This window comes from Mesoplodon densirostris, chromosome 2 (genome assembly GCF_025265405.1).
Source record: "Mesoplodon densirostris isolate mMesDen1 chromosome 2, mMesDen1 primary haplotype, whole genome shotgun sequence".
Lineage (NCBI taxonomy): Eukaryota > Metazoa > Chordata > Mammalia > Artiodactyla > Ziphiidae > Mesoplodon > Mesoplodon densirostris.
In genome coordinates, this window is record NC_082662.1 from 45,499,268 (window position 1) to 45,526,302 (window position 27,035).

At 38.8% G+C, this 27,035-nt stretch overlaps 1 protein-coding gene across 1 annotated transcript in view; it reads left to right on the forward strand.

Moving 5' to 3' along the window:
- Positions 1 to 7,596: 7,596 nt before the first annotated feature.
- ZYG11B (zyg-11 family member B, cell cycle regulator) overlaps positions 7,597 to 27,035 on the forward strand; it is a 75,361-nt gene continuing 55,922 nt past the window's right edge. Inside the window, exon 1 of the mRNA XM_060089812.1 lies at positions 7,597 to 7,791. Within this exon, the coding sequence (XP_059945795.1) occupies positions 7,762 to 7,791 (30 nt within the window). The 5' untranslated portion in view covers positions 7,597 to 7,761. The remainder of the gene's footprint in view (positions 7,792 to 27,035) is intronic.

Sequence of the window (27,035 nt, forward strand, 5' to 3'; positions counted from 1 at the left end):
CTATGTGTTGGGGAGTGAAAAAAAGAAAAGGAAAAGAAAACACTACAGAGGCCATTTATAGATTACATGAATAATAGCTGGCATATTTCTCAAACTAATGCTCTTTCTCACAATAAACATGTTTTTTGCCTTTATGCAACTCTCTGAAACATATTTTATAAGATTTAGAAGTTAATCTTATCTATTCACATTAAAGGTCAGGAAAATACAGGAAGGGCTCTTAACTTCTAATGGAAGAGAATGGTAGGGAATTCCTTGGTGGTCCAGTGGTTAGGACTCTGCGTTCTCACTGTTGAGGTCAATTCAATCCCTGGTCGGGGAACTAAGATCCCACAAGCCATACAGCGAGACCAAAAAAAAAAAAAAAGAAAGAAAGAAAGAAAGAAAGAGAAAGAAATGTAATCTTACTGGTTAGTTACATAAGAAAGCTTATTTTACATCATTGTACTTATAGGTCCAAGGAGTTTGTTTTCTTTCTGAACAAAAACCTCTGTTCATTGTTCCTTTTTAATTAAGACAAGACAAGAAATACTTAATTGATTTTTAATCCACATTTCTCTTCTCTGGAGACATAACTTCTGATTCTACAGTCAGAAATGCTCACCAGTTCCCCCATGAGGGCTTGGAGCATCATGTGAAGAGGATTTCTCATGTACATTCTAATTTTTCAGAGTTCCTGTGGCCCATTAAATACTACCTACTCTTTGTCCACCCTGGTGGCATAGGTATCTAGGGAAATCAAGACTCTGGCTAGGTAAGTTTGGAGCCAGAATGTTAGAACTGGTAGAGAGACCTGGGAGGTCACCCTTCCTGACCATGTACCCCCTCAGGACATTTTACAGATGATCACATTAAGCCCCAGAGAGAGGAAAGATTTGCCCAAGGCCTCAGCATTTCAGGGTTCCAAATGAAATGATAAACTGGGATTTGATAAAGGTATCAAATCCCACCTCCCCGGTGTCAGAGCCAAGGACTGGAAATCAACCCTTCCGACTTCTGGCATAGTGTTCCTCAGTCTTATCCTGAGTGTACACTTGTGTCTCAGCAGCACAGAGAGCTTTAAAATCATTCTGTTTTTCTCCTCAAATCACCTTCATTTGCCTTCTGACATCTGATAGAAGATACTAGGAAGGAAGGATAGAGTGGGAGAGGACTTTCCCAGTGTCTTCCTGGACCAGTATCATCAGCATCTCCTGGGAACATGCTAGTGATGCAAAATCTTGAGCCCCAACCCAGACCTAATGGATCAGAAACTCTGGGGGAGACACATAGCAAACTACTTTAACAAGTGCTCCAGCTGATTCTGATAGACACTAAAGTTTACAATGGATTCTAATAGAAAATTAATTCCACCTTAGAAAGACCTCCTGTTTACCAGGTCCTTCCTATCCTATAGAGAAATTCCAATTCTTTCCAAGGCTCTGAGGTAGTGGAATGAGCTCTGGGGTCAGAATTAGTTCTTACATGGCTGACTTGTGAGGTTTCCTATCTCTGAGCCTGTGCTTTCTCACCTATCAAATGGGATAGTCACCGCTTTTACCAGCCCCAGGGGATTGTTATGAGGCTTGAATGTGAGGCTGGCTGATAAACTGCTTTCTAAAACACTGCTGTGACTTTGTAAGAGATTGCTAGAGTTAATATTTGTATTGCTACTTTCAGCTTGAAAAAAATCCCTTTGATACCTAGCTCTACACAGAGAATATCCAGCCCACCAACTAGGGTGGACTTCTCTTAATAGATAATGCTTACTGGAAACTTTTGCCCTGAGTCTTGGGTTCTGATGAGTGGTTGGAATGGAGCTCAGCACCTCATGCTCAGGAGTAAGGAGCTGAAATTTCATCATACCCAGTAAGTTTGTTTTCTCTCATATTGTTAAGGAGGAACTTGTTTATTTCTAACTGGGAGTCTTTTTCATTATCCAACAGAGTAGTACAAAAGGCAGTAGACCTTTAGAATGGTCCCCTCCCTTAAAGATTCAGGGCGCTGACTATTAAAAATAACAGGAAATACTGCCTTGGAAATAAGTGAGTTGTAATGAAATTCCTATTCTTTGCTTTTGTCTTTTCCCATTTAACTTTCTTGAACTACTGACTTTCAGAATTAGGAGGAAACTAAACAATCATCAAATCCAGTTTAAAACTCATTATAGAACTCCCGTCTATTATATCCCCAATATTTTGTCTCTTAGCCCCTTTTTGTACACCTCTGGTGACCGAGAGTTTACTGCCCCACAGGTACACAGCCCATTCCATGTGAGACAGTTCTTACTCTCAGAATGTTCTTCCCTTTTTTGAGCTAAAAATCTACCTTCTAATAGTTTCCCATCTTCTCTTTGCCTCTAGCTTTGCCTTCTAGAGCAAAATTGATATTCTCCTCATAATAATAATAGCAATACAGTTATCATTTAAGAATAAAGGAATCTTCCAAATTCTGTAAACAATTGACTTTCTAGAGAAATTAGCATAAACCCTGAATACCTTAGATTCAGGCTTGATTATAGTCAGAGACCAAAGGCCACAAGCTTCAATAGCAGGAATTTTTAAAGGATACAAGTGTTTTTGAGAGGGTGAAGCACTCACTGAATTAACCATTAACTTCTGTTTACATAGATAAAGGAAAGAATAGTGTTTAATTATATGCCATTTATCACTGAATTTAAGTTAAAGCTATACTTAGAATCTTTTCTCATGAAATTGAATTTCTATGTTTATAAAAGGAACAGACCTTCCCAATAATACCAAAAGGTTTATTTTGATAGTTCCAAAGACTCTTGATTTGTAATCTTGAGATTACGAGTTGTTATAGGAAACTACCTCTGTTGTAGAAGATGACAGTTTGTTCACTTAAAGTTACAAACTCTATTTGCCAGAGGAGGTTGATTATATTCACCAAAAATGATGAGTAACTACTGATCTAGTTCTGATTAACTCAACAATAATAAAAGATTGTACAGAATCTCTTAAAATTAGGAACATTGATAAAGTCATTCCTCATCATAAAAAAATTGTTTTAATTGTAAAATAAATAAGCGGTTCAATCTTTTAAATTTTATTTATTTACTTTTAGCATAGGTAACACATTCTCATGATTAAGAAAATCATAAGATACAAAAGGCTAGTCTATGAAGAGTCTCTCTTCTACCTGTCTCCTGCCATCCACTTGTCCTCCCTAGCAGCAATCAGACAATCGAGGATGTCAGTTTCTGTTAAATTCTTCCAGGGATATTTTCTGCATATACAAGCAACCATGAATACATATTAGTACCACCACTTCTTACAGGAAAAATAGTATGCAATATACATTGTTTAGGACCTTGCTTTTTCACTTAACAATAGATCTTGAAGATCATTCTATATCAAAAAACTTTCTTATTCTTTTTTATGGATGCAGAGTAAGCTTTGTAGGAATACACTATTACCGTATTTAACCAGTTTATTAATAAACTCTATTAATGTTTATGAATAAACATTTAAGTTGTGTCCACTCTTTTGCTATTACAAACAAAACTTGTACATATGATTGAGCATACGTGTAGATAAAATTTTTAGAAGTAGAGGGAATTCCCTGGCAGTCCAGTGGTTAGGACTCTGCACTTGCACTGCAGGGTGCATGGGTTGGATCCCTGGTAGGGGAAGTAAGATCCTATATGCCTCACTGCGAAAAATAAATAAATAAATAAATAATTTAAAAAATTAATAATAAAAAAATTAAACTTCCTTGTGACTTAAACATTCTAAAAAAAATTTTTTTTAGAAGTAGAATTTCTGGGTCAAAGGGAAGGTACATTTAAAAATTTGATACCACCTCCGAACTGTCCTCCATAAAAGTTGTTCAAATTTACACTCCCACCAACAAAATGTGAGACTACCTGTTAAAACCACCATCATGCAGTGTCTTATCAGTCTTACAAATCCTTGTCAATCTGACATGTGAAAAATAGTATTTCGAAGAAATTCTAATTTGCATGTCTCTTATCTTGGGCAAGAATGAGCATTTAAGAGCCATTGCTATTTCTTTTTCTGTGAACTATTAATTCATGTCTTTTGCACTTTTTCCCCATGGATTTTGGTTCTTATAGATTTCACCTCTGTTTATAAATATGACAATTACCCATTTTCCTATGATACAAAATGCAAACATATATATGTATGGTCATTTTCATCTGACTCTTCTTATGGTGGCTTTTGCTTTACAGATATTTTTTATTTCCACATAGTTGAATTTATCAGTCTTTTATAGCATCTAAGTTTTGTTTTATACTTTAAAAGACCTTCCTCACTTTGAGAATACAGAAACTCCCATAGTTCCTTTAAGAAGTTTTTTTTTTTTAACATTTAAATCTTTGATGTATTTTAAACTTCTCTTGGTGAACAGTGTGATGTGTAGATCCACATTACATTTTTCTAGAATAACTGGCTATCCAGTTATTCTAACACCAAATGTAATGCCACATTTTTTACTGATTTGATACCTTTATTATACAAAATTCTCATGTATATTTGGAGGTATTTTTGGCCTTTCTATTCTATTTCATTGATTACAGGTCAACTGTGCTCCGTTTTTTCTTGATGGCAGAGTAGTGGTTTTTTTATGGTGATTTTCCTCCACTACCACCAGGTCCACAGGGGAAGTGATTCTCAGTTCAGACACAGACAGTAAATCATATTGGTCTAAGCTAATATTAGTGGTCTTATTCCCTTTGCTATTTGCTGGTTTATTCATGGCCAGTAGACTTGAGGGGAACTCTATTGAATGGCTACTAGGAATAATAAACATCTATTAGACATACAAAGGGGGATGTTTACAAGTTGGCAGTTGGATATATAAGTCTGAAATTCAGAAGAGAGGTCTGGAATAGAGGTGTAATTTGGGGAATTATCATTACATAGATCGTATTTAAAGTAATGTGATAGGATAAAATCATTAAGGAGTGAGTATAAATGGAAAAGGAAAGAGGTCAAAGTATTGAGCCCTGGGGCACTGCAGTATTTAGTGTTTTTTTCTTTTTCTGGCTGCACTGAGACATCTTAGTTCCCCTGACTCGTACCCCCTGCAGTGGAAGCACAGAGTCTTAACCACCAGACCACCAGAGAATTCCTGACACTGCAGTATTTAGAGGTCAGAGAAATGTGGAGAGACCAAGAGCAGCCAGTAAGACAAAGAAGAAACAGGGCAGTGGAGTGTCATAGTAGGCAAGGAGGAGGAATTGATAAGCTGTGTCTAGTGCTCTTGGTAGGTCAAGTAACACTGATGACTGATCGCTGTGAGTAAATGGACATCACTGCTGACCTTGACAAGAGCATTTCAGTGGAGTGGTGAGGGGAAAGCTCAACTGGACAGGGTTCCACAGGAAATGGGAAAAAGGAAGTGAAGGCATCAAGTACTGTACAGACCACCTTTGTGAGATATTTTGCTGTAAAAAAGAGCAGAGAAATGGGGGCTGGAGGGTCAAGCTCAGTCAAGAGAGGTTTTGTTTTGTTTTAAGATGGAAGAAATACATTCATTTTGGTATGCCAATGGGAAAGAAATACAGAAAAATCATGACATAGAAGAGAGGAGAATCGCTGGATAGATGTCTCTGAGAAAGTGAAATGGTAGGAACCTAGCACTGTGCTACTCAAAGTGTGACCTGTATACTAGTGATGGTCCACAAAAGTTTGTCACCAGTTTGTGACAGAAATCAAGAGTAAATATTTAGAGATTTTATAGCAGTTTGACAGAAAAATTTTATGTCTATTGGATCTAATAAAAAACAAACAAAAAATCTGACTGGAGTAGTCAAAATTCATAGAGACAGAAAGTATTATAGAATGGTTGTTGTCAGGATCTGGTGGGAGGAGGGAATGAGGAGTTATTGTTTAATGGATACAGAGTTTCAGTTTTGCAGGACGACAAGAGCTCTGGAGTTGGATGGTGGTTATGGTAGCACAACAACGTGAATGTAGTTAATGCCACTGAACTGTACACTTAAGAATGGATAGGAAGGTAAAAAAACTAAATCTATATCTATATATCTATACTTGGGCTTGCATTTTGTATGTCTGATTTTAAATTTAATTTTCTAGTAATTTTTATTGCATTTTACAAAAATATAGGTTTATGGCTAATTGCAGGGAGAAAACAAGTCCTTTTGCACATAGTTTGAGAAGAACTGAGGAGGGTTTGACCTTAGCTAGAGGGCAAATAGTTCGTTTGTAGTAAGGAAAGGAAGGCAGAGTATAGGAGCAGAGTTACAAGCAGAGCAGAGTTATAGGTAGGTTGCAAGTCGTGGTGGTGGTAGTGGTGGTGGTAACTTATAGATGTTCTCTTTTGTTTGCTTCATTTCACAGTAAACTGGAAGCGAAATCATCAGGTAAGTGAGAAGTATTGGGGGCTTCCCTGGTGGTGCAGTGGTTAAGAATCTGCCTGCCAATGCAGGGTACACGAGTTCCAGCCCTGGTCCAGGAAGATCCCACATGCCACGGAGCAACTAAGCCCGTGTGCCACAACTACTGAGCCTGTGCTCTAGAGCCCGCAAGCCACAACTACTAAGCCCACGTGTCACAACTACTGAAGCCTGCGTGCCTAGAGCCCATGCTCTGCAACAAGGGAAGCCACCGCGGTGAGAAGCCCGCGCACCGCAACGAAGACCCAACGCAACCAAAAATAAATAAAATAAATAAATTTATTAAAAAACAAAGAAGTATTGGAAGTTTGAAGAGAGGGAGACGAAATAGTTATCTGGTGGGGTAGGGGAGTGATGAAACTGGAGAAATGTAGTAGGATAGCCAAGCATTAAGGGCTTATTTGATGATAATGATATCAAATGTAGGTGGAGGCCAGTCAGTATGATTTTGCATTTTTCTCCACTCTACCCCCTTTTGCTACAGGATTACAGTTTCCTCAGGTGAATACAGGGAAAGGAAAGAAGGACTGGAGAAATGAAGGTGAATACCTAGGACTGATTTTCATAATGGACATAGAAGCTAAGCTGTTCATGAAAGGAAATGAGGACATAGGATAGTGTGAAGAATAGTGAAAAGGTAAGATTCTGAGTTTTGGTGGAGCTGAAGAATTTTTGGAGTTGGGTATTACAGGAAGTGAGCTAGAAAGGAAGGAGGTTGAGGTGGGAGAGTTGGGTGATTAAAACTGATATTATAGAGGAGTTACAGTTACTGGAAATGCGAAGACCTAAAGTATGAGCAAGGAAATGAGAGGCTGAGGCAAGGGTGATCCCTAGAGGAGAGGAACCTGAGAAGTTAGAGCATTGGAGGAATCATCTAAAACAACTGAAATCACCAAGAATTATGACAATAAGAATGAATGACAATAAACCAGAGCACAGGGGTCCATAGGTGACCGAAAGGAGTGACAGCTCTAATCTCCTGTTACGTCGTATGTTTAAAGCTCTTATTTATAAGCTCTAGTTATTTGAGTAAGTGTGGCTCCTTTAAGGGCCTGGGAGCGGGAGAAGCCAGAAATCGGGGGCGGGGCAGATGGGGGGGTTATTGTTGGGACTCCTCCGCCGAGTCTGCGCAGTGAGAGAGAGGAGGCGAGGCCAAGCTCCTGCTGGCGGCGCGGGCGGGGCCTCGGGGGCGGAGTCTGCGTTCCGGGTCGGGCTGCGGCTGCAGCTGCTGCCCTTCCAGCTCGTGAAGCAGGGAGGCCGAGGCCTGGGCCAAGCCCGGAGCCGCTGTTCGTCGGAGCCTCCTGGAGCCCCCGCGCAAGTTCAGCCTGGGGGCGGGCTCAGGCCCGGCCCGCCGCGGAGCCCAGGACAGAGGCTGCATGCCCGAGGACCAGTCCGGCGCAGCCATGGTGAGGGAGCGAGGCCTGCCTGAGCCGCAGCCGCCAGCCACCCTGGCCCCCGCGGCCCTGCCCTCCCCAGCTCTGATGCCCCGTCTGTTCCTGCCTTTACCTCCCCACCTTGTTACCTCCCCCTCGGTGACCGACTCCTTCTTCCCCTTGGTCCCCGGCCACCTACTGGGGTGACAGCCCTTCCCCCTTAATCTCTCTCCACTCGGTGACACCCTTTTTTTAAATCACCCCCAGTGACAGCTTCTTTCGCGTTCCCCTTTTCCTATTCCTCCTCGTCCTTTAACCCGACCTTCCTTTTCTCCTCTACCATTTTGCCTTGTTCTTTTGGGAAGTCTACGCCGTCCTTCTTTTTCCTCCCTCTTTTTCGCTCCTGCTCTTTGCTCTCGCTTCCTACCCCCTTTCACCATTTTATTTCCACTGCCCTCTCCTCTCTGTATTCTTTCTCCTTTTCGTCCTCCACCATCCACATTTCCTCTCCCCCTTATCGGATGTCCTCTCTTCCCCGCTCTCACAGCTGTCCCCATTTCCTTCTACGGGATTCAAGGGTCTAAGCAGGAACAATTTGAGGACGATTGCTTCCCAGGAGCTGTAGGGCGGGCAGATAGGGGGTCGCAGGCTTTCTTCTTCCTTTTCTTTTTTGTAGAGGGAAGAGGGAGTTTGGAGGTGTTGGAGAGAGCCTGCAAGCCTTATTACCTAATGTCAGTGCAAAACCTGAGTGTGTTTTGGAGTGATGGAGTGAGGCATGGGGTGAGGGCCGTCGTGCATACTATGGCCTTATGAGATATCTAGCCTTTTGACAGAAATAACTTAAAACGTTTTAAAATGAATTTTTTTGAGTATCTTTTAATGTGGAGTTACAGTTTGGGAAATTTAAAAATATTTATTTACAAGCTTTACTATTACTCAGAACAAATGGTTTTTGTTTGGAGGCAGAGACCAGAGCATCTGGAGACCGAAAATCAGCTTGGCAGTCAGATTGTGACAGTCTCTTTAATACCTTGTATTATCTTCATTTGTTTTGCCCTCTCTGCTTTTAGTTGGGAGAGCCTTACATTTGCAAATTTTCTCTCTCCTTCCTGTTTCTCTCTCTTGCCTGTTTGAAGCTTCAGTGGGTTTTTCATTGAGTTGGGTTCCACATGGTTTGCAGTTCAGTTAATGAACCCATTGCTCCATTATATGCAGCAATCTAAATTTTGGTCTCTGGGAGTAATAAGACATTCTAGTCAAAACGAAGTCCTGGTAATTATGTTCTCCTAGGAGGTTAGTTAATTTCTGATTTTTCCCCATCTGCTTTTTTGGAAAGTGGTTTATTATAAAGTTATTTAATCGGTGAACTTTCCCTAACTCACTGACTCTGCATTTTTAGGTTGTCATTCTCCAGTGTCTGCCTTCACAACAACCCTTCACATTCACAACTCATCACACTGTCATTGTATGTTAACCTGTTTCTTCCCCTGAAATGTGAGTTCTTCTAGGCAGTGACTATGCCTTACTTAACTCCTGTTACTACCAGTGCCCAGGCCAAGTAGGTGCTTGAATGATTTCACTTTATGGTCTCATTTTCCTATCTGACAAATATAATCTTGAACTGAAATTTGAGGCAACTAGTGGGCTACACAGAAAGAGTGAGTTTGAGAATCTTATTTTTGGTGCAAAAAGGAAATTTAGTAAGATGTGATCTTTTCAGAATAAAGAGCTGTCCCATCAAATACACCAAATGGCTAGATTTTTGGAAGTGTTAGCCTTCCCACTGAGAATGAATGTATGAGTACAGAGGGAGTTATGAACTCCTTTTTGGGTATTTAGGATCCAAAAGTGCCGTTTGAGCTGGGCCTGAAAGGTGAATAGGATTTATATAGATCATTTTGGGTAGGGGAAGAATGCTTTGTTGTGAATGTGAGTAGAAAGTAATTAGGATGTATTGTAGGTAGCAGGATTACCTTTATGTGACATGAAGAATGCAGGAATGAGGATGTGTAGTAGGAACTGAGACTAGAAAGACATTAGACATGGTTATGGTTTAGACTTTGTCTCCAACTAACTGGATTTCTCCTTACTTGTTAAAACACATGCACACAATGTAAAAGTGTATGTATGGGAGAGGTGAAGAGAAGGCAAAATAGTAGCTTATTATGAGCTAGGAATTATTCGTAGAGGCTACTTTAAAAAATTTCCTTGTGCAACAGGTGTAGTAGGCACTCAATAAATAGAACCAAACATTATTATAAAGCTTCGTATTTTATATTTTTCAAAATTTTCATTGTTATGTTGTGTTTTGAATAGCTAGGGATGGCTTCCCAAAGGGTCCTACTTTCAGGAAGAAACCTAAAGGATTAAATTACAGGAGTTGTGTTGTGGAAAACCAGATAGGACAAATAGCACATGTGAATGACCTGTGATAGTACTCTCTCTTGCCTGTTAACCCTGCATATCCTGGAGTTCTCAGCTCAAGGAAGTCAAGAGAAACCCCAACTGCCCTGCCTACTCATCAGAAAAAACTCCCAAACAACCCTAAGTCACACACCTCTGTTATGTAACTCTCCTTCATAGAATACACATCAATTGTAATTTTGTATTTCTTGCTATGACTTTTCGGTTAATGTCTGTCTCTACCCCCAGACCATAAAAGTCAATGATACAGGAGTGGCTTTTGACTAGCTTCTGAGGGCCAGGTGATGTTCTAGGCATTGTGGTTACAGTGGTTTAAAAAAAAAGACATGGTCCCTTGGGGTAAGGAAGATAGACAGTAAGCAAATGTATAATGAGAATAGTTATAAATGCTAAGAAGAAACGAATCAGGGTAAGGTATAAAGTGACATCTATTTGTGTATGGCAACTATTTTAAATAGTATGTTTAGGCAGCAACACTAATAGCTAATATTTATTGAACATGACTGCGTATAGGCCCTGTTTTAAATGCTTTACATATTTTATCTCATTTAATCCTCATAGCAACCCAATGAGGTAAGTATTAGCTCTTTGAAGGTAGAGACTGGGTTTGTTTGGCTCATATTGTATCTTTAACACCTAAATAGTGCCTGGTGCATAATAAGTGCTTAATAAATATTTGTTGAATGGATGGATGACTTTGGGGAGGGTCAGAAAAAGCCAAGGAGGCTTTGTTGAGAAGGGACATTTGAATTGGAGTTTTAACTTATGGGTTTTATTGGGTAAGAGTTTGGAAAGGAAAGCCATTCTTGGCAAAGGGACTAGCTTGAGCATAGAAGCTGAAACTGAAGGATGTATGCAGGGAAATGTATGATTCTAGCATTAAGGGTGTGATAGGATGCAAGACTAGGTGAGCCTACGGTCAAATTATGGAGGACCTTGAATCACAGGCTCAGGAGTTTGCGCCTCATTGTAAAAACCTTGGGTACCTTGAAAGATGTGAAGGAATTATCATAAGAGATTTTGAGGATGATCACTCCAAATCAATATGAAACATGATTTGGAGTGGCAAGAGCTGTTGCACTAGTCTAGGTGAAAAGGAAGTGCGTGAACTTTCACCCTAACCTTGTGGTGGTGGTGGGGATGATTTAAATTGGAGGAAGGAGAGTATAGGGAACTGGAATAGGAAGATCTGACACACCACTTTTTGGCTAAGTGAATTTTCCACAGAGGCATTACTAAGGAGTTATAGAATCACTAACAGCTTTGCAACTTTGCTCTCTGGGCCTCGGTTTTCATATATTATGCTGCCTTTAGGGATTTATGAGAATATGAAAACAAGGTAAATTTACCATACCAAAGTCCTTAATTTACAAACAGTAAGTCTCCCAAAGGTCATATGTTAGGTCATATAGAGGGAGAATTAGCACTTCCCAACCTTATTTAATTTTTTAAAATAGTTTTTATGTGATATGAGAAAGGAGTAATTTTAATATATATATATATTTAATATATATATTTTATTTTTGAATTATATATATAGGTTATTTAATAATATACTGAACAAAATACCCTAAAACAAATTTCAGCCATTACTGTTCAACAAATGACACATTAACATAAGATAAAGCATATTTTTAAATGAATATATATTACAGTGTAGATTGAAATTAATTATGCTTATGGCATCAAAATAGATAAGAACTGACTTTTTAACCTTAAATTAGGAATTCTTGCTTTTTTTGTACTTTAAAAATCAGCGGGTTTTTTTATTTTTTATTTTATTTTATTTTATTTTTTTTGCGGTATGCGGGCCTCTCACTGTTGCGGCCTCCCCCGTTGCGGAGCACAGGCTCCGGACGCGCAGGCTCCGGACGCGCAGGCTCAGCGGCCATGGCCCACGGGCCCAGCCGCTCCGCAGCATATGGGATCCTCCCAGACCGGGGCACGAACCCGTATCCCCTGCATCGGCAGGCGGACTCTCAACCACTTGCGCCACCAGGGAGGCCCCAGCGGGTTTTTTTAAAATTAATTTTTATTGGGCTATAGTTGATTTACAATGTTGTGTTAATTTCTGGTGTACAAGAAAGTGAATCAGTTATACATACATATATCCACTCTTTTTAAAATTCTTTTCCCATATAGGTCATTACAGAGTATTGAGTAGAGTTCCCTGTGCTATATAGTAGGTCCTTATTAGTTATCTATTTTATATATAGTAGTGTGTATATGTCAGCCTCAATCTCCCAACCCCCTACCCTGCTTCCCCCTTGATAACCATAAGTTTGTTTTCTGTATCTGCGACTCTATTTCTCTTTCGTAAATAAGTTCATTTGTACCGTTTTTTAAGATTCTACTTATAAGCGATATTATACGATATTTGTCTTTCTCTGTCTGACTTACTTCACTCAGTAGGACAATCTCTAGGTCCATCCATGTTGCTGCAGATGGCATTATTTCATTCTTTTTTACAGCTAAGTAATATTCCATTTTATATATGTACTACATCTTCTTTATCCATTCCTTCGTCAGTGGACATTTAGGTTGCTTCCATGTTCTGGCTATTGTAAATAGTGCTGCAATGAACATTGGGGTACATGTATCTTTTTGAATTATGGTTTTCTCTGGATATATGCCCAGGAGTGGGATTGTTGGATCATATGGGAACTCTATTTCTAGTTTTTTAAGGAACCTCCATACTGTTCTCCATAGTGGCTGCACCAATTTACATTCCCACCAACAGTGTAGGAGGGTTCCCTTTTCTCCATACCCTCTCCAGCATTTATTGTTTGTAGATTTTTTTTTTTTTAAGATGTTGGGGGTAGGAGTTTATTTATTTATTTATTTATTTTTGCTGTGTTGGGTCTTCGTTTCTGTGTGAGGGCTTTCTCTAGTTGTGGCAAGCGGGGGCCACTCTTCATCGCGGTGTGCGGGCCTCTCACTATCGTGGCCTCTCGTTGCGGAGCACAGGCTCCAGACGCTCAGGCTCAGTAATTGTGGCTCACAGGCCTAGTTGCTCCGTGGCATGTGGGATCCTCCCAGACCAGGGCTCGAACCCGTGTCCCCTGCATTAGCAGGCAGATTCTCAACCACTGAGCCACCAGGGAAGCCTTGTAGATTTTCTGATGATGGTCATTCTGACTGGTGTGAGGTGATACCTCATTGTAGTTTTGATTTGCATTTCTTTAATAATTAGACATGTTGATCATCTTTTCATGTGCTTTTTGGTTGTCTGTATGTCTTGTTTGGAGAAATGTCTATTTAGATCTTCTGCCCATTTTTTGTTTGGGTTCTTTGTTTTTTTGATATTGAGATGCATGAGCTGTTTGTATATTTTGGAGATTAATCCCTTGTCAGTTGCTTCATTTGCAAATATTTTCTCCCATTCTGTGGGTTGTCTTTTTGTTTTGTTTATGGTTTCCTTTGCTGTGCAAAAGCTTTTAAGTTTAATTGGGTCCCATTTGTTTACTTTTGATTTTATTTTCATTACTCTAGGAGGTGGATCAATAAAAATCAGTAGGTTTTTATAATTTTTCTGCTTTGTTTCTAAGTGACAAAATAAAAAGAATGGTTTTAGGCTGTTGCTTGCAAGCTTGTCTCCACAAATAAAACATTGGAGGTACGGATAGTTTATTTCTAATATTGAAAATCCAAATTGGATATAACTATCATCACATTTCTTTTTTTAATACTTAAAAAAATACTGAGATACCTTGATGTACCGTTTAAGAATCCTGATAAGATAAATTCACTCATTTACTCTTATTTCATCATCAGTGCAGCTTGTGTTTCCTGTCTTTAACCAACAGTTCATTCTAAGAATAAAAATAATTTAAAATTACTGTGTTGTTCTGTGTTCAGATGAAGTTATAACAACTGAGTGACTATAATATGATGAGCCAGCCAGTTTTCTCATTTCCACTGATTCACACATGTTCAGTGGATAAATTTTTGGATACTCTCAACTATTCTGTTTTTACAGGAGAAAAATTTAAATAATTATTTTATTAGATGGTCAAAAATATACAAATCGGTGTTTACATGTGTATAACTGAGTTACTTTGCTGTACAGCAGAGATTGGTACAACATTGTAAATCAACTATACTTCAATTAAAAAAAATTTTTTTTTTTTCTTTGCGGTACGCGGGCCTCTCACTGTTGTGGCCTCTCCCGTTGTGGAGCACAGGCTCCGGACGCACAGGCTCAGCAGCCATGGCTCGCGGGCCTAGCCGCTCCGCGGCATGTGGAATCTTCCCGGACCGGGGCACGAACCCGTGTCCCCTGCATCGGCAGGCGGACTCTCAACCACTGCGCCACCAGGGAAGCCCAATAAATATTTTTTAATGTACAAAATGAAATAGATATCAATGTTGAATTTAATGATTGAATCATCCATGAATTAGGAAATGCTGGCTAGAACACTACTCTTTGCATAGGTTCTAAAGCTAACCCTTAAAAACATATAACGAATAAGTAGCAGAAATAGTCATTATCTGCAATAGGATAAAAGACATTTTTAATGCTAATAATTAAAATGGGAAAATAATGTTAAAACAAAATTCTTTTTCTTTTTACAGAACTTTTTTTTGTTTTTCTTTTTTTATTTTTGGCTGTGTTAGGTCTTCGTTGCTGTGCACGGGCTGTCTCTAGTTGCGGCGAGCGGGGGCTACTCTTCGTTACAGTGTGCGGGCTTCTCATTGTTGTGACTTCTCTTGTTGCGGAGCACAGGCTCTAGGTGCACGGGCTTCAGTAGTTGTGGCATGTGGGCTCCGGAACGCAGGCTCAGTAGTTGTGGCGCACGGGCTTAGTTGCTCCACAGTGTGTGGGATCTTCCCGGTCCAGGGATTGAACCCATGTTCCCTGCGTTGGCAGGCAGATTCTTAACCACTGTGCCTCCAGGGAAGCCCAAAACAAAATTCTTGAATGCTGGGACATTTATTTAGAGAGCATGATCTCAAGCATTTAGTGAGCACACAATGTATCAGATGATATACTAATTAATCTTTACAGTTCCATGAGGTTGATGATGCTTTCTCATTGCACAGTTAAGAAAACTGAGGCTTTGAGAAGTCAGGTAACTTTCCTATAGTCATATACCTAATAAGTGACAGAACAGGATTCAAGCACAGGTTTGTCCAACCCCTAAGTCTGTGCTATTTCAAACACCTTCCCTGTACTCTATGAGACTGTAGGAATATAAACTGAATACAGGCATTTAAAATATTTGTACCGTTGTTTCCATTATAAAAGTAATTCATATTTATTGAATATGTCAAAGGGTATATATAATTTTATGGTTCTTGATCCATATTGCCAAATTGTCTTTCTACAAAGCATTTGGAGAGTATCAGATGTTGGTGGCATTCTGTGTTTAGCATTTAGATACCTTTTTAACATTGAAAAGCTTGAGACACGTGACAGGAATATGCTTTTAGAATACATCAGTTGGGGGAAAAAACCAAAAGGCTGGTAGAAATTAAGTATTATTTTAAAGTGATACTGCACTCTTAATTCTAACAGCATCTACTGTGCACTGAAAGTGTACATTTCAACACATTGAAATGTGGACAGAGCATACTTGGTATGCATGTAAATTTGTGGACTCTTCACTACGCTTAAGGAACCTACAGTTTAGGCCCCGCTAGTTTATAGTGGTCTTATAGCGCTGCTGCAGCCACACAGATTGTACTGCACAAATCAGGTGGCAGCTGTACATATGGCCAGCAATGGGTCTACAAAGATCCTGTGTACTTGGCAGCATCTAGCACATAGTGGGGGCTCAGCAAATAGTTTTGCATAGTATACTAGGATTCTTAAGATCTAATTCTTTAATGAGCTAATCATTTTATGAGAAAAAGTCGTTGCATTTCCTGCTCAGTAATACTGAGCACACATGCTGTTTATCGTGCCTCTAGTTTTGCTTACACTGTTACTTTAGCCTAGAATGCTGTGCCCTTCTTGATTATTTAACCTTCAGGTGTCCCCTTAAACCCTACCTCCTTGTGAAGCCTTCATTTACCCTCAGGCAGCCTTGGGTTCCTCCTTTCTTGTTTGCCTCCCCTGTATATTGTATGTGCTTTGGTTACAACAGTTACCCGGTGGTGGTGGTATTTTTGTTAAGGGGACTGGCTCTCTCTCCAGATTATGAGCTCCCTGAGGGTAAGAACAGAGTTGTATTTTTTCAGCTTCATGTCTTAAGCACTTGGCATAATGCATGAGACACAGTAAGTAAATAAATATTTGTTCAATGAAAGAATGTGTGTATTTTGTAGAGAAGTGCATAAGGTGATGTTAACTGAGATGTGAGTCATGAAAAGGGGGAAAAAAAGGTGAACACTCTGTACAGGTCCCCTGAGGGGAAAAAGAGTTTTGATGGGTAAGAAATTTTTGGATCAGATAGTTTCTCTTACTAGCGTTAAGTGATACTTTTGACCTAGGATAAACATTTCTGTCCAGAAGAGTTCATCAGAAAGAGTTGGGGAAGAAGCCAAGTGATTTCAAGATGAATTGCAAAGCAATATCCCTTTGTATAAAAATTTGCAAATTATTTGTCTATAATTTGTGGAGGTATCCTTCTGGAGAACAGAATATTTAAATACAGATAGGAAAGAATCAGTGACTGGTAAATGTAGAGGGGTGGTTAATTATACATTTTGTTAGCTCTGTATACAGATCTTTTTTCTTTTTTCCTATCTCCAGTTCTCCCTCGTGTAAACACTTTTCTTAGCTCTCAAAAGCATCTTAATGCCTGTTCAATGTCATATTCTCCTTTTCTAAGGGCATTTAAAAAAAGTTTCAATGTTCTTAGTTACATAATATCAGTTATATTCTTTTCATAGGCCTTTTAACCTATGGCAAATCGTTTTATCTCTCTGTGCCTCCATTTTTAAATCTCTAAAGTAAAAAGGTTGTATTAAATCCTCTCTGTGATCCCTTCCACCGCTTAAAAAAATGTAGTAAGATTCTAGCATGTTAAAGGTAAATATTTTAGTAAAGTAGATATATTCTATTACCTATAGTACTGTGGAATCAGAGCATGCCGCTTTTTTTTCTTTCTTTCTTCTTTATAAATTTATTTGTTTTATTTTTGGCTGCATTGAGTGTTCGTTGCATTGGGTCTTTGTTGCTGTGTGCGGGCTTTCTCTAGTTTTGGTGAGCGGGGGCTACGCTTCGTTGCGTTACTTGGCCTTTTCATTGCAGTGGCTTCTCTTGCTGTGGAGCACAGGCTCTAGGTGCACGGGCTTCAGTAGTTGTGGCGTACGAGCTCAGTAGTTGTGGCTCGCGGGCTCTAGAGTGCAGGCTCAGTAGTTGTGGCACACGGGCTTAGTTGCTCTGGGGCATGTGGGATCTTCCCGGCCCAGGGCTCGAACCCGTGCCCCCTGCATTGGCAGGCGGATTCTTAACCACTGCACCACCAAGGAAGTCCCAAGCTGCTTTTATAGGTGTTAATTTTGTGTAAACTCCATATATTACCTAATTTTTCACACCAGAAACCCTTCATTCAATTATGTTAATATTTCCATGGTACTTTAGTATTTTAAAGACACGTTCATACACATCCCATTTATTCCTCACTGCCATTTTGTGAGGTAGTCGAGATGAAGGTTTAGCACTGGTTTTACAGATAAGAAAACTGAGAAGTTAATTTATTTGCCTAAGGACACACAGCCATTAAGTAGCAGAGCCAGGACTGACTACAAGCCCAGTGCTCTTTCCATTATTAACCGAGCTTCTCTGTTTACCATATTATATTTCAAAACTAATGCTAGAAAAAAAAAAAAACTAATGCTAGTAGTTTAGAGGAAAATAATGCTAAAGTATATCTTTGAGTTGTTGATTCCTATGATCTGCTCATCTGCTCAGTGATTACTGACCTGAATTTTTGTTTTGTTTCTTAGAATAGCTTTATTACATGAGCTAAGATGGAAGGGAAGGGGATTTGTTTACCTTTGCAGGCCTTGATATTTTTTAGATAGAAATCTAGCTCCTTGCCCTTTAACACACAGCCATTTGCCACACTGCCCAAGCCTTGAAGTGACACATGCAAGAAGCTTGCCTTACTTGCATTTTTATTTGGTGTCTAGGGATCTCTGAAGAGTAGTTGGTGGTTTTTTTTTTGGTGGTTGTTGTTTTTTCTGGCTGCGCCACATGGCATGTGGAGTCTTGTTTCCCTGACCAGGGATCGAACCCATGCCCCCTGCAGTGGAAGCGCAGAGTCCTAACCACTGGACCGCCAAGGAATTCCCTAGTTGGTGGGTTTTTTTAAAAAGAAAAATAATTCCCCTCAGTCCATGCCAAATAATTCAAAAGATCTGTACCCTTGAGCACAATATATCTGTGCCTTTGGTACTACCTTCTTGACCTTCTCCCTCATTCGTAAAATGATTGTATTTGGGGAAAGAGAAGGTAAAGGGATTAAATCAAATCTAAGGTTACATTAAGTGTTTATTCCTGGAAGTCTAACTTGGTTGAATCAGTAGTAAAAAATACAAGGGGAGAAAAACCCCCATAAACTAAAAAGAGATTTCCCATGGAATACTACTAAAATGAGGAATCAAAGATTGTTCCAGTATCGGAAGTTTCTTATATCAAAATGAACTCAAATGACATTTGTCTGCTTTTCAATCCCATTGTTTAATTTCAAAGCTAGACTTGGGACTTAATATTTCTCTCTAGACATATAGTCTCTTCCTCTGGGAGCAAATAAGTATTTTAAATACACCTAATAATAAATTTGTGCTTGACTCTTTATTCATTCAACAAACATTTAGTGCCTACTATGTAATAGGCATTATTGTTGGCTCTGGGAATACAGCAGTGAACAAAACATAGTGTTAGTTCTATGGAGTTTATATTGTATAGTAGTAGCTAACATTTATTGAGCATTTAATATATGCCAGTCACTGTTCTAAGTGTCTTTCACCTAAAATTTATTTAATTCTGACAACAATCCTGTAATGTAGGTACTGTTATTGTCTGTATTTTACAGATCAGGAAACTGAGGTATGGAGAGATTAAATATTTATGCCTAAAGTTATATTGTTTTGTAAGTGGTAGAGCTGGCATTTTAATCCAGGCAGTCTGACTCCCAAACCCATGCTTTTCACTGCAGTGTTACATAGTCCTTCAGAGAGATGTCAGTAAAAAAAATTTATTTCTAATACTGAAATTGTCAAGTTTGTAATCTTTGTAGTCACCTGGTTTCTGGTCCAATCTTTAGAAAAAATCATCCAGGGTTACAAAAAAAGGAGCACTTTCAGAGCCGTTACCTTCTATTGGAGGATCTGTCAGTCCTAGGAGCCTTTCAGATAGGAGATGAGATTTTTGAGCCTATGAGTCAGAACTGAGACAACTACATAAAGCCAGGACCCTAACACCTAACAAAATGCCCACACCGTTGGTGAAAATGTAGACTAAAAAATATCTGCCTGATGGTGTAGGGAAACAGGAACTTATTTATCTTGACGTGGTCTCTGGATGGGAAAATTCTCTCCTGAGAATTTACAATCATGAACCTTCTGCCCTGTGTGTCTGAAACTTGAATTTATATAACTTGTGCAAGATCATGACTATTAAGTGAGAAGGGAACATTTACTGAGTAATTACTGTGTTAGGCATTGTGCTGGGGGCTTTAAACACATCTTTGCCCTTCATCCTGACAGTAGCATCATGAGATAAGTACTAATATTATCCCCATTCTACAAAGGACAGGACTGAGGATCAGAAGAGCTAGGTAATTTGCAGTATAACAGCGCTGAATTCAAATCTTGGTCCAGTATTCTTCCTGCTAAGCACAATGCCTCTGGAAGCATCACTTCATTTTTGTGCCTCAGCTTCCTTAACTGTAAAATGAAATTTGTAATATATTTCCTTTTACTTCCTTTTGCTTCATAAAGTTCCTTTTTTACTTCATAAAGTTATCAAATGAACTAAAGGATGTGAATTTGCTTTATTCACTGTAAGCTACTGTTACTGGCATCATCTGTAAAGTGTATTTTTCCTTTTAATTAAGCGAAAGAGAGACCTCATTATTCAGCAATTTTGAAGTCCACAGGGTCTGTCTTGAGAAATTAAGGCAATCTGAATACTTTTTGTGTCAGATATTTCCTGAAGTAGTTTCATGAGAGAAATAAAATGAATTTTGAGATAAGTTACCATCTAGCAACTTACTAATTCATTCAACTATTAATTTATTGGATGCATTTTTGAGGACTTTAGTTCCCAAATATAAAAGATGCCTGGGGCTTCCCTGGTGGCGCAGTGGTTGAGAGTCCGCCTGCCGATGCAGGGGACACGGGTTCGTGCCCCGGTCCGGGAGGATCCCACATGCTGCGGAGTGGCTGGGCCCGTGAGCCATGGCCGCTGAACCTGCGCGTCTGGAGCCTGTGGTCCGCAACGGGAGAGGCCACAACAGTGAGAGGCCCACGTACCGCAAAAAAAAAAAAAAAAAAAAAGATGCCTGATCTATGAGGATCTATTTCATTTTTTATCATACCAGCAACAGTGGAAGCCCCAGTCTCCTCCAACAGTAGACTACAATTGCAATATGTAGTCAATTCTCAGTGTCCCCCACCTTCCCACTTGTTAGAAATAAGTAGCCCACTGCTCAGAATGCTGAAATGCTTCTTTGTCATGACCCTGGCAATATAGTCACAGAATGAAGCTTTTAAATATATAAAACAAAGCAACCAACAAATTATATAACTAAGTCACAGGGAAGTGACTGAGCATGCCTCTAGCTGAGTATTGCATAGATGACTAAATACTTCAAGGAAGGAGAGTATAAGAAAGAAAATTTAAAATTTAGGAGGATTAAAAGAAAGCCATGAGAAGAAGGTTAGGAAGAGCTAATGAGTATCAATGTATGATTCCTCAGAGACTCCTCATGAAGAAGTCTGCCTGATACTTGGAAGTGTTGCAAAGCTCCTACCAAATATGTACGATACAAATTTAGTTTGTTGGAATTCCAGTAATTTCTTGGAAGAGAGCTTTGTAATCAGTGCCTCAGCAATGTTGTCTTGAGTTGATAGTAGTTTTTTTATTGTTACTAGTTTTTTTGGGTTTTTTTTGCGGTACGCGGGCCTTTCACTGTTGTGGCCTCTCCCTCTGCGGACCACAGGCTCTGGACGCGCAGGCTCAGCAGCCATGGCTCACAGGCCCAGCCGCTCCGCGGCATGTGGGATCTTCCCAGACCGGGGCATGAACCCGTGTCCCCTGCATCGGCAGGCAGACTCTCAACCACTGTGCCACCAGGGAAGCCCTGTTACTAGTTTTGTATCTTAATTGTGAATTATCATTGATTTAACTTTATTATTAATCTAGTGTGTGGTGATATAAATTTGCATTAACAGAACTTTTGACATAAAATTTTCCAAATTTAGACTTTGACAATGTATTGTTATTCAAATAGGAAACATCCATTTTATTGTTAAAGCAGATGTCTACAAAAGTCCCTTGTAGTGATACTTCTTTGTTAATATGGTTCTCCATTGGAACTTGGGAACCAAGAGGGATGGGTAGACTGTGAGGTTTTTTGCCCCACTTAAGTGGGCCATAGACAAAAAGCATTTGAAAACTACTAGCTTTCCTTGAATTCATAGTCTTGAGGGGGAGACGGCCATCTAAACAAATAAGTCATACAGTGGCTAATTGTAATAGAACTATATACAAAATGTAGTGTGATTAAATCTGTGTTTTGGAATATGAGGGACAGCTTCCTGGAGGAGTGGACATATACACCGGCTCTTGTAGTGTGAGTAGGAATTTGATAGATGGACAGGTAGGAAAGGGCACTCTAAGGAGAGGGGACAGCATATATAAAGAAGGGGAGGTATAACTACCACTGGTAGCATTCCTTCTCTGAACCTCAGCTTCCTCAACAAAAATAATCTCTTTTCTCCTCACTTCATAGAGCCATAATGATTGTTTTGAAAAGGCTTTATAAATAGAAGTGCTAGACAGATGTTTAATGATGAAGGTTCTCATTATTACTTTTTTTTTTTCTTCAACATTTGAAAGCCTTCTGTGTCTCCCCTAGGTGGTGTCATTTCAAGACCTCTCCTAACCTCCTTTCAGCTTAGTTGTTCTTTTCTTTGGTTTTGTTTTGTTGTTCCTTCAGGGTTCTGCTTTGTGACATCTAAAGGCAGGAGCAGAAGAGCAGATATTTGTGTATATACCTTGGCTTTAATAGCAGGAGACATTCTTTAACTGCTTATGTACAACTATTTAAGCTGTGTTCCATGTAGTTTAGAGCAGTGTCAGAATCCATGGAACATAATCCTGCAGCCAAAAGTCATTTTGTCATAACTCAAAGTCTTTATTTGCAGATTTTTGAACATTGTAAAATAGAATAGAATTCACAGATGTGCTTCTTAAAATTCCCTTTTTATTTCCTATCTACTTCCCTTTATACATCATAGCTGGTCCCTTGCCTTTCCCCTGAAAACCCTGCCAAGACTCCTTTTCCAACCCAGTCCACCATTATTAGATGGTAAAACCTCTGGAGAATGTAAGACTGGGAAAGGGTATAGGAGCAGTGGTAAGAAGTTACATTATGGCCAATTTAGGTAAAATAAAAGTGTGTGTATATAAATACACAAGCACATGTTTTCATTCAAAATTAAGATCGTTTTATTGAGTCTAATAAAAAATGTCTATTTTTACTAGTTTGAAATATATAATAATATATTATTGAAAAGTATGGCTATCATTGATTCAATTGACACTGATTTTTGGTTATCTTGTAATATTTGAAAAGCAGAAACATGAATATAGCTTTATTTACATTTCCACAAATTTTTACTTTTGTCTTTTTTCATTTTTAATAATTTGATAATTTAAAAAACTATATGAAACATTTACGTAAGCCATGGAACATAGTAAACAAATATCTAAAGACCAGCGTCGAACTTAAGAAATAGAAGATAACCACTGCCATTTTTTCCCTTGTGTGCCCCATTCTTCTGTGCCACTTCACCCACCCCCAACGTATCCAAGGTATTCACTACCCATTTTTTGGGGGGGGGGGCGCCTTGCCAAACCTACGCCCCCTGCATTGGAAGCTCGGATTCTTTAACTACTGGACCACCAGGGAAGTCCTGTCAACCATCCTTTTTTATTTTAAATCTTTCCCTTGCTTTTTTCTATAGATTTATCATAACATATTGTTTAGTTTAGAGGTAGCTTTTTTTTTTTAGAGGGAGCTTTATAATCTTCTGAAATAACTTTTCAGACAATATCATTTCCTATGCCTGTATAGACGTTTAAGTGAAATCCTGCTGCACATACAGTTTTTATTTTGCTTAGACTAACTTTATTCTTAGCATTTTACTGTCTTTAAAAGTTATTCAGAAACATACATATTGCTATGTAATTATCTATAGAGTTGATATACCATAATTTGCTTGCCATTTCCCCCGTGTTTTAGACATTTCTATATGTGGGTTTATTTTAGGGGGGGGTCAGAAAAACTGTGATTAATCCCTTTGTGTAAATACCTTTGTTAATATCTCTGATTATTTCCCTTTGCTTGTTTTTTTTGTTTTTTTTTTTTGGGTAAATTCTTAGATGAAGTACTAGATCCAGAGACTGGGTGTTTTTAAGATTGTAATTAAGTCTTTTCTATCCAGAAAAATTGCGCCAATTTATACTTTGACCAGTAGTATTTGAGAGGACTAATCTGGGTACACTTGATTTGAATGATTCACAATGTCAGGATTATATCCTGTCCTAGAAAACACTGTGTTAACCAAAAAAATTAAATAAAGGGCTGTGCTGTTCTTTCAGACTGGTGCTGTTTTTGCTGTTTTCCATAGGATATTTTTTCAGCCATTGTTCAGGGACCATGTCATTCTGCCTGCTGTATATGTGATAGTTAATTACAGGGCTTAGTTATTGCTTCTGATCACTTCCCCTGAGAATTTATCTACTCTTATGACTCCACTGTCACCAGTAGGGGATGATATTTTAATCTGTATATTCAGCTGAATTCTCTCACAGAAGCATTATTAGTTCCTTTTTTGTACTTGCCTAAGCAGGCAGACTTTCCACGGCCTTAACAAATTCCCCTGAAGAAATAATTCCTTGCCTTGTCTTCTTATCAGTCTTGTCCTTATCAGTCATGTGACCTCATGGGAGTATCAGTCTTGTCCTTATCAGTCTTGTCCTTATCAGTCATGTGACCTCATGGGAGTATTAATTACTATTTCATTTTTTTATTTTTATTTTCTAACTTTTTATTTTGACAATTTCAGACTTATAAAAAGTTGCAAAAATAACACGAAGAATTCTCATGTAGACATTCACCCAAATTCCCCAAATGTTAGCATTTTATCCTGTGTGCTTAACTGTGCTCTTTACACACACACACACACACACACACACACACACACACACATTTACCACTGGTTAACTACTACTTTAAATCATGGAGGTTTTGTTTTTTTTTTTTTTTAAATCTCGACTTCTCCTTCCTCTACCTTTTTCCCTCCACCTTTTTCCCTCCTTCTGAGCGGCCTATATGGGATAGGAAAAAGGACCTGATATTTGGAATTAAATACTTTGGTTCAAGGCCCAATTCTGCCACATTTTTAACTAGATGAACTTGGGTACACTGTTCTTTCTGATCTCCAGTATCCTCATATACAAAATGGTGTCTATTATACCAGCTCCACAAAACTGTTGTGACGGCTAAATGAGCTAATGTATGTCAAAAGTATGCTGTATGAATGCTGGTCAGTCCTTCAGAGAATACTCGTGTATCTAGTACAGTGCCAGGCATTGTGCTAAGTACTGGGGATTCAGAAAAAATCAGCATCTATTTCCTATTTGGTCACTTATTGTATTTTGTCAATTCTTCCTTCGAATTATTTTTCACTTTTGATTTTTTTTCCATTTTCTTTGCTTCTACCCTAATCTATAGCATTATCACCTCATGTTTGAGTCACTGCAACAACCAACAGGTCTCCAAGTTGTTTTTTGGCATTTATGTCAGTGACAAACTAATAATTGTCCTGAGGTATGGTACAGTATAGTGGAAAAGATATGGACTTCATAATCAGTAGACCTAGGTTTGCATCTTTGCCCCACTTCTTACAAATACTGTGACTCTGGGCAAGTATCTTTACCAGTATTCTAATTTGAACTCGTTCTTTTTTTCTTTTAACAGGTAAATATCAGGGAGTGTTTTGGCTGCTAAGGATATACAGAAAGGGTTAATATGTTCCTTGAACTTGAACAGCATCATGGTCTAGTGGGGGAGACAGATACAGTCATAAGTAACTATGGTGTAACATAGAATTATAAAAGAAAACTAGCTTTGGAGTCAGATATAAAGGGCAGCTTATGTAGTCGTAAAAGCACAGACTTAACTCTAGAATCAGATTGCCTGGGGTCTAATCCTGGCTCTGGCACTTATTAGCTGTATCATCTTGGGCAAATTAATAAACCCCTTAAAGCCTCAGTGTCTTCATCTTCATAGAATGGGAATACTGATAGAACTTACAGAATTTTAATGAGAAGTAAATGAAATTATATATGTAATGTACTTAGCATAGTTTATTGCATATAGCACATAGCATATGTTAACAAATAATGAGCCCAATAATTATGATTATGATATTATTATAGTATAGTGGCTTAAGAGCTTAAAAATATAAGCTTTGGCCTCATTTTTGAGTTGGAGTTCCAGTTTATCAACATGCTAGCCATGTGTATATGGGGAAGATATTTAACCTAAACCTCAGTTTCCTCATTAAAATGCATATTGTAATGGTGCTTGATTCATAGAATCTAGAAGTTGAAAGAGCTCATGTATCTAAAGAGCTCTGACCCAGGACCTGAGACATAGTGTTTCATGAATGATAACTCTTGTAATTTTTATTCTTGCTCTGCCATCTGCTGGCTCTGTTATCTTTCATAGTAAATTAATCTTTCTGAGCCTTAGTTTACCTACTTTGTTCAAAACAAGGTTGTCTGGAAGATTCCAAGTATATATAAAGTTGCTGGATTGGTGCCTGGTACCACACAACTGTCATTCAGTACATAATAGCTAATGGTTAATGGTGAAGATTAATTACCCAGGTGCTGAGGGTCAAATTAATTCTGCCCTGGAAATTAGGAAAGATATTCACAGAACTGAATGTTGAAGGATGTGTGAGATTTTGCCACATAGAAGGACTAATCTAAAAAAAGGCTCAGAGGTGTGAAAGTGCCTGTTAAAGTGCTTAGGAAGTGGTGGTAAATAGTAGGTTGCTTTAGGGAACACACAGTTTAGTGTATCTAGTAGGTAGCGTGTTTGGAGGGAGAAGGGAAAAGTGGAAAATGCGGCTAGAAAGGAAGGTTGGAGCCAGTTAGTTAAACGTTTCGAATACCTTACTAAATTGTTTACACTTTATTCTTTAGGTCTCTGTTTTTCCAACTTCTAACAGCAGAGGGAACTAATTTGCTGTGGGATAGAAAAGGGAATTACTTGAAACCAGTGTTACAAATAGGAATTTCTTGGTAATCTTGTGTTTTATCTTAAAATTCATACAGTGTTTGCCTTTTATATAATATATTTGTTTCAGTACAAAAATATTTTAAGTTATTTACTGGTTGCATAACTTGATTCCCTCTCCCCCAACCTCCCATACTCTCATCCCCTCAAATAAGCTTTGAGTGTGTTTGCTATCCTAAAATGTGCCAAGTTAATACTGTAGCTTTAGTCCCCTGCCACACTTCTGCTAGGAACCCCTTGAATGTGTTCCCAGCGTGAGAACTGTGCTTATAGATGATATGGAGCCTTTGAAATTTTTTTTAGGAGAGTGATAGGATAAAAGCTATGCAGTGAAGAGCTGGGTTGGTCCAGATTGAGTAG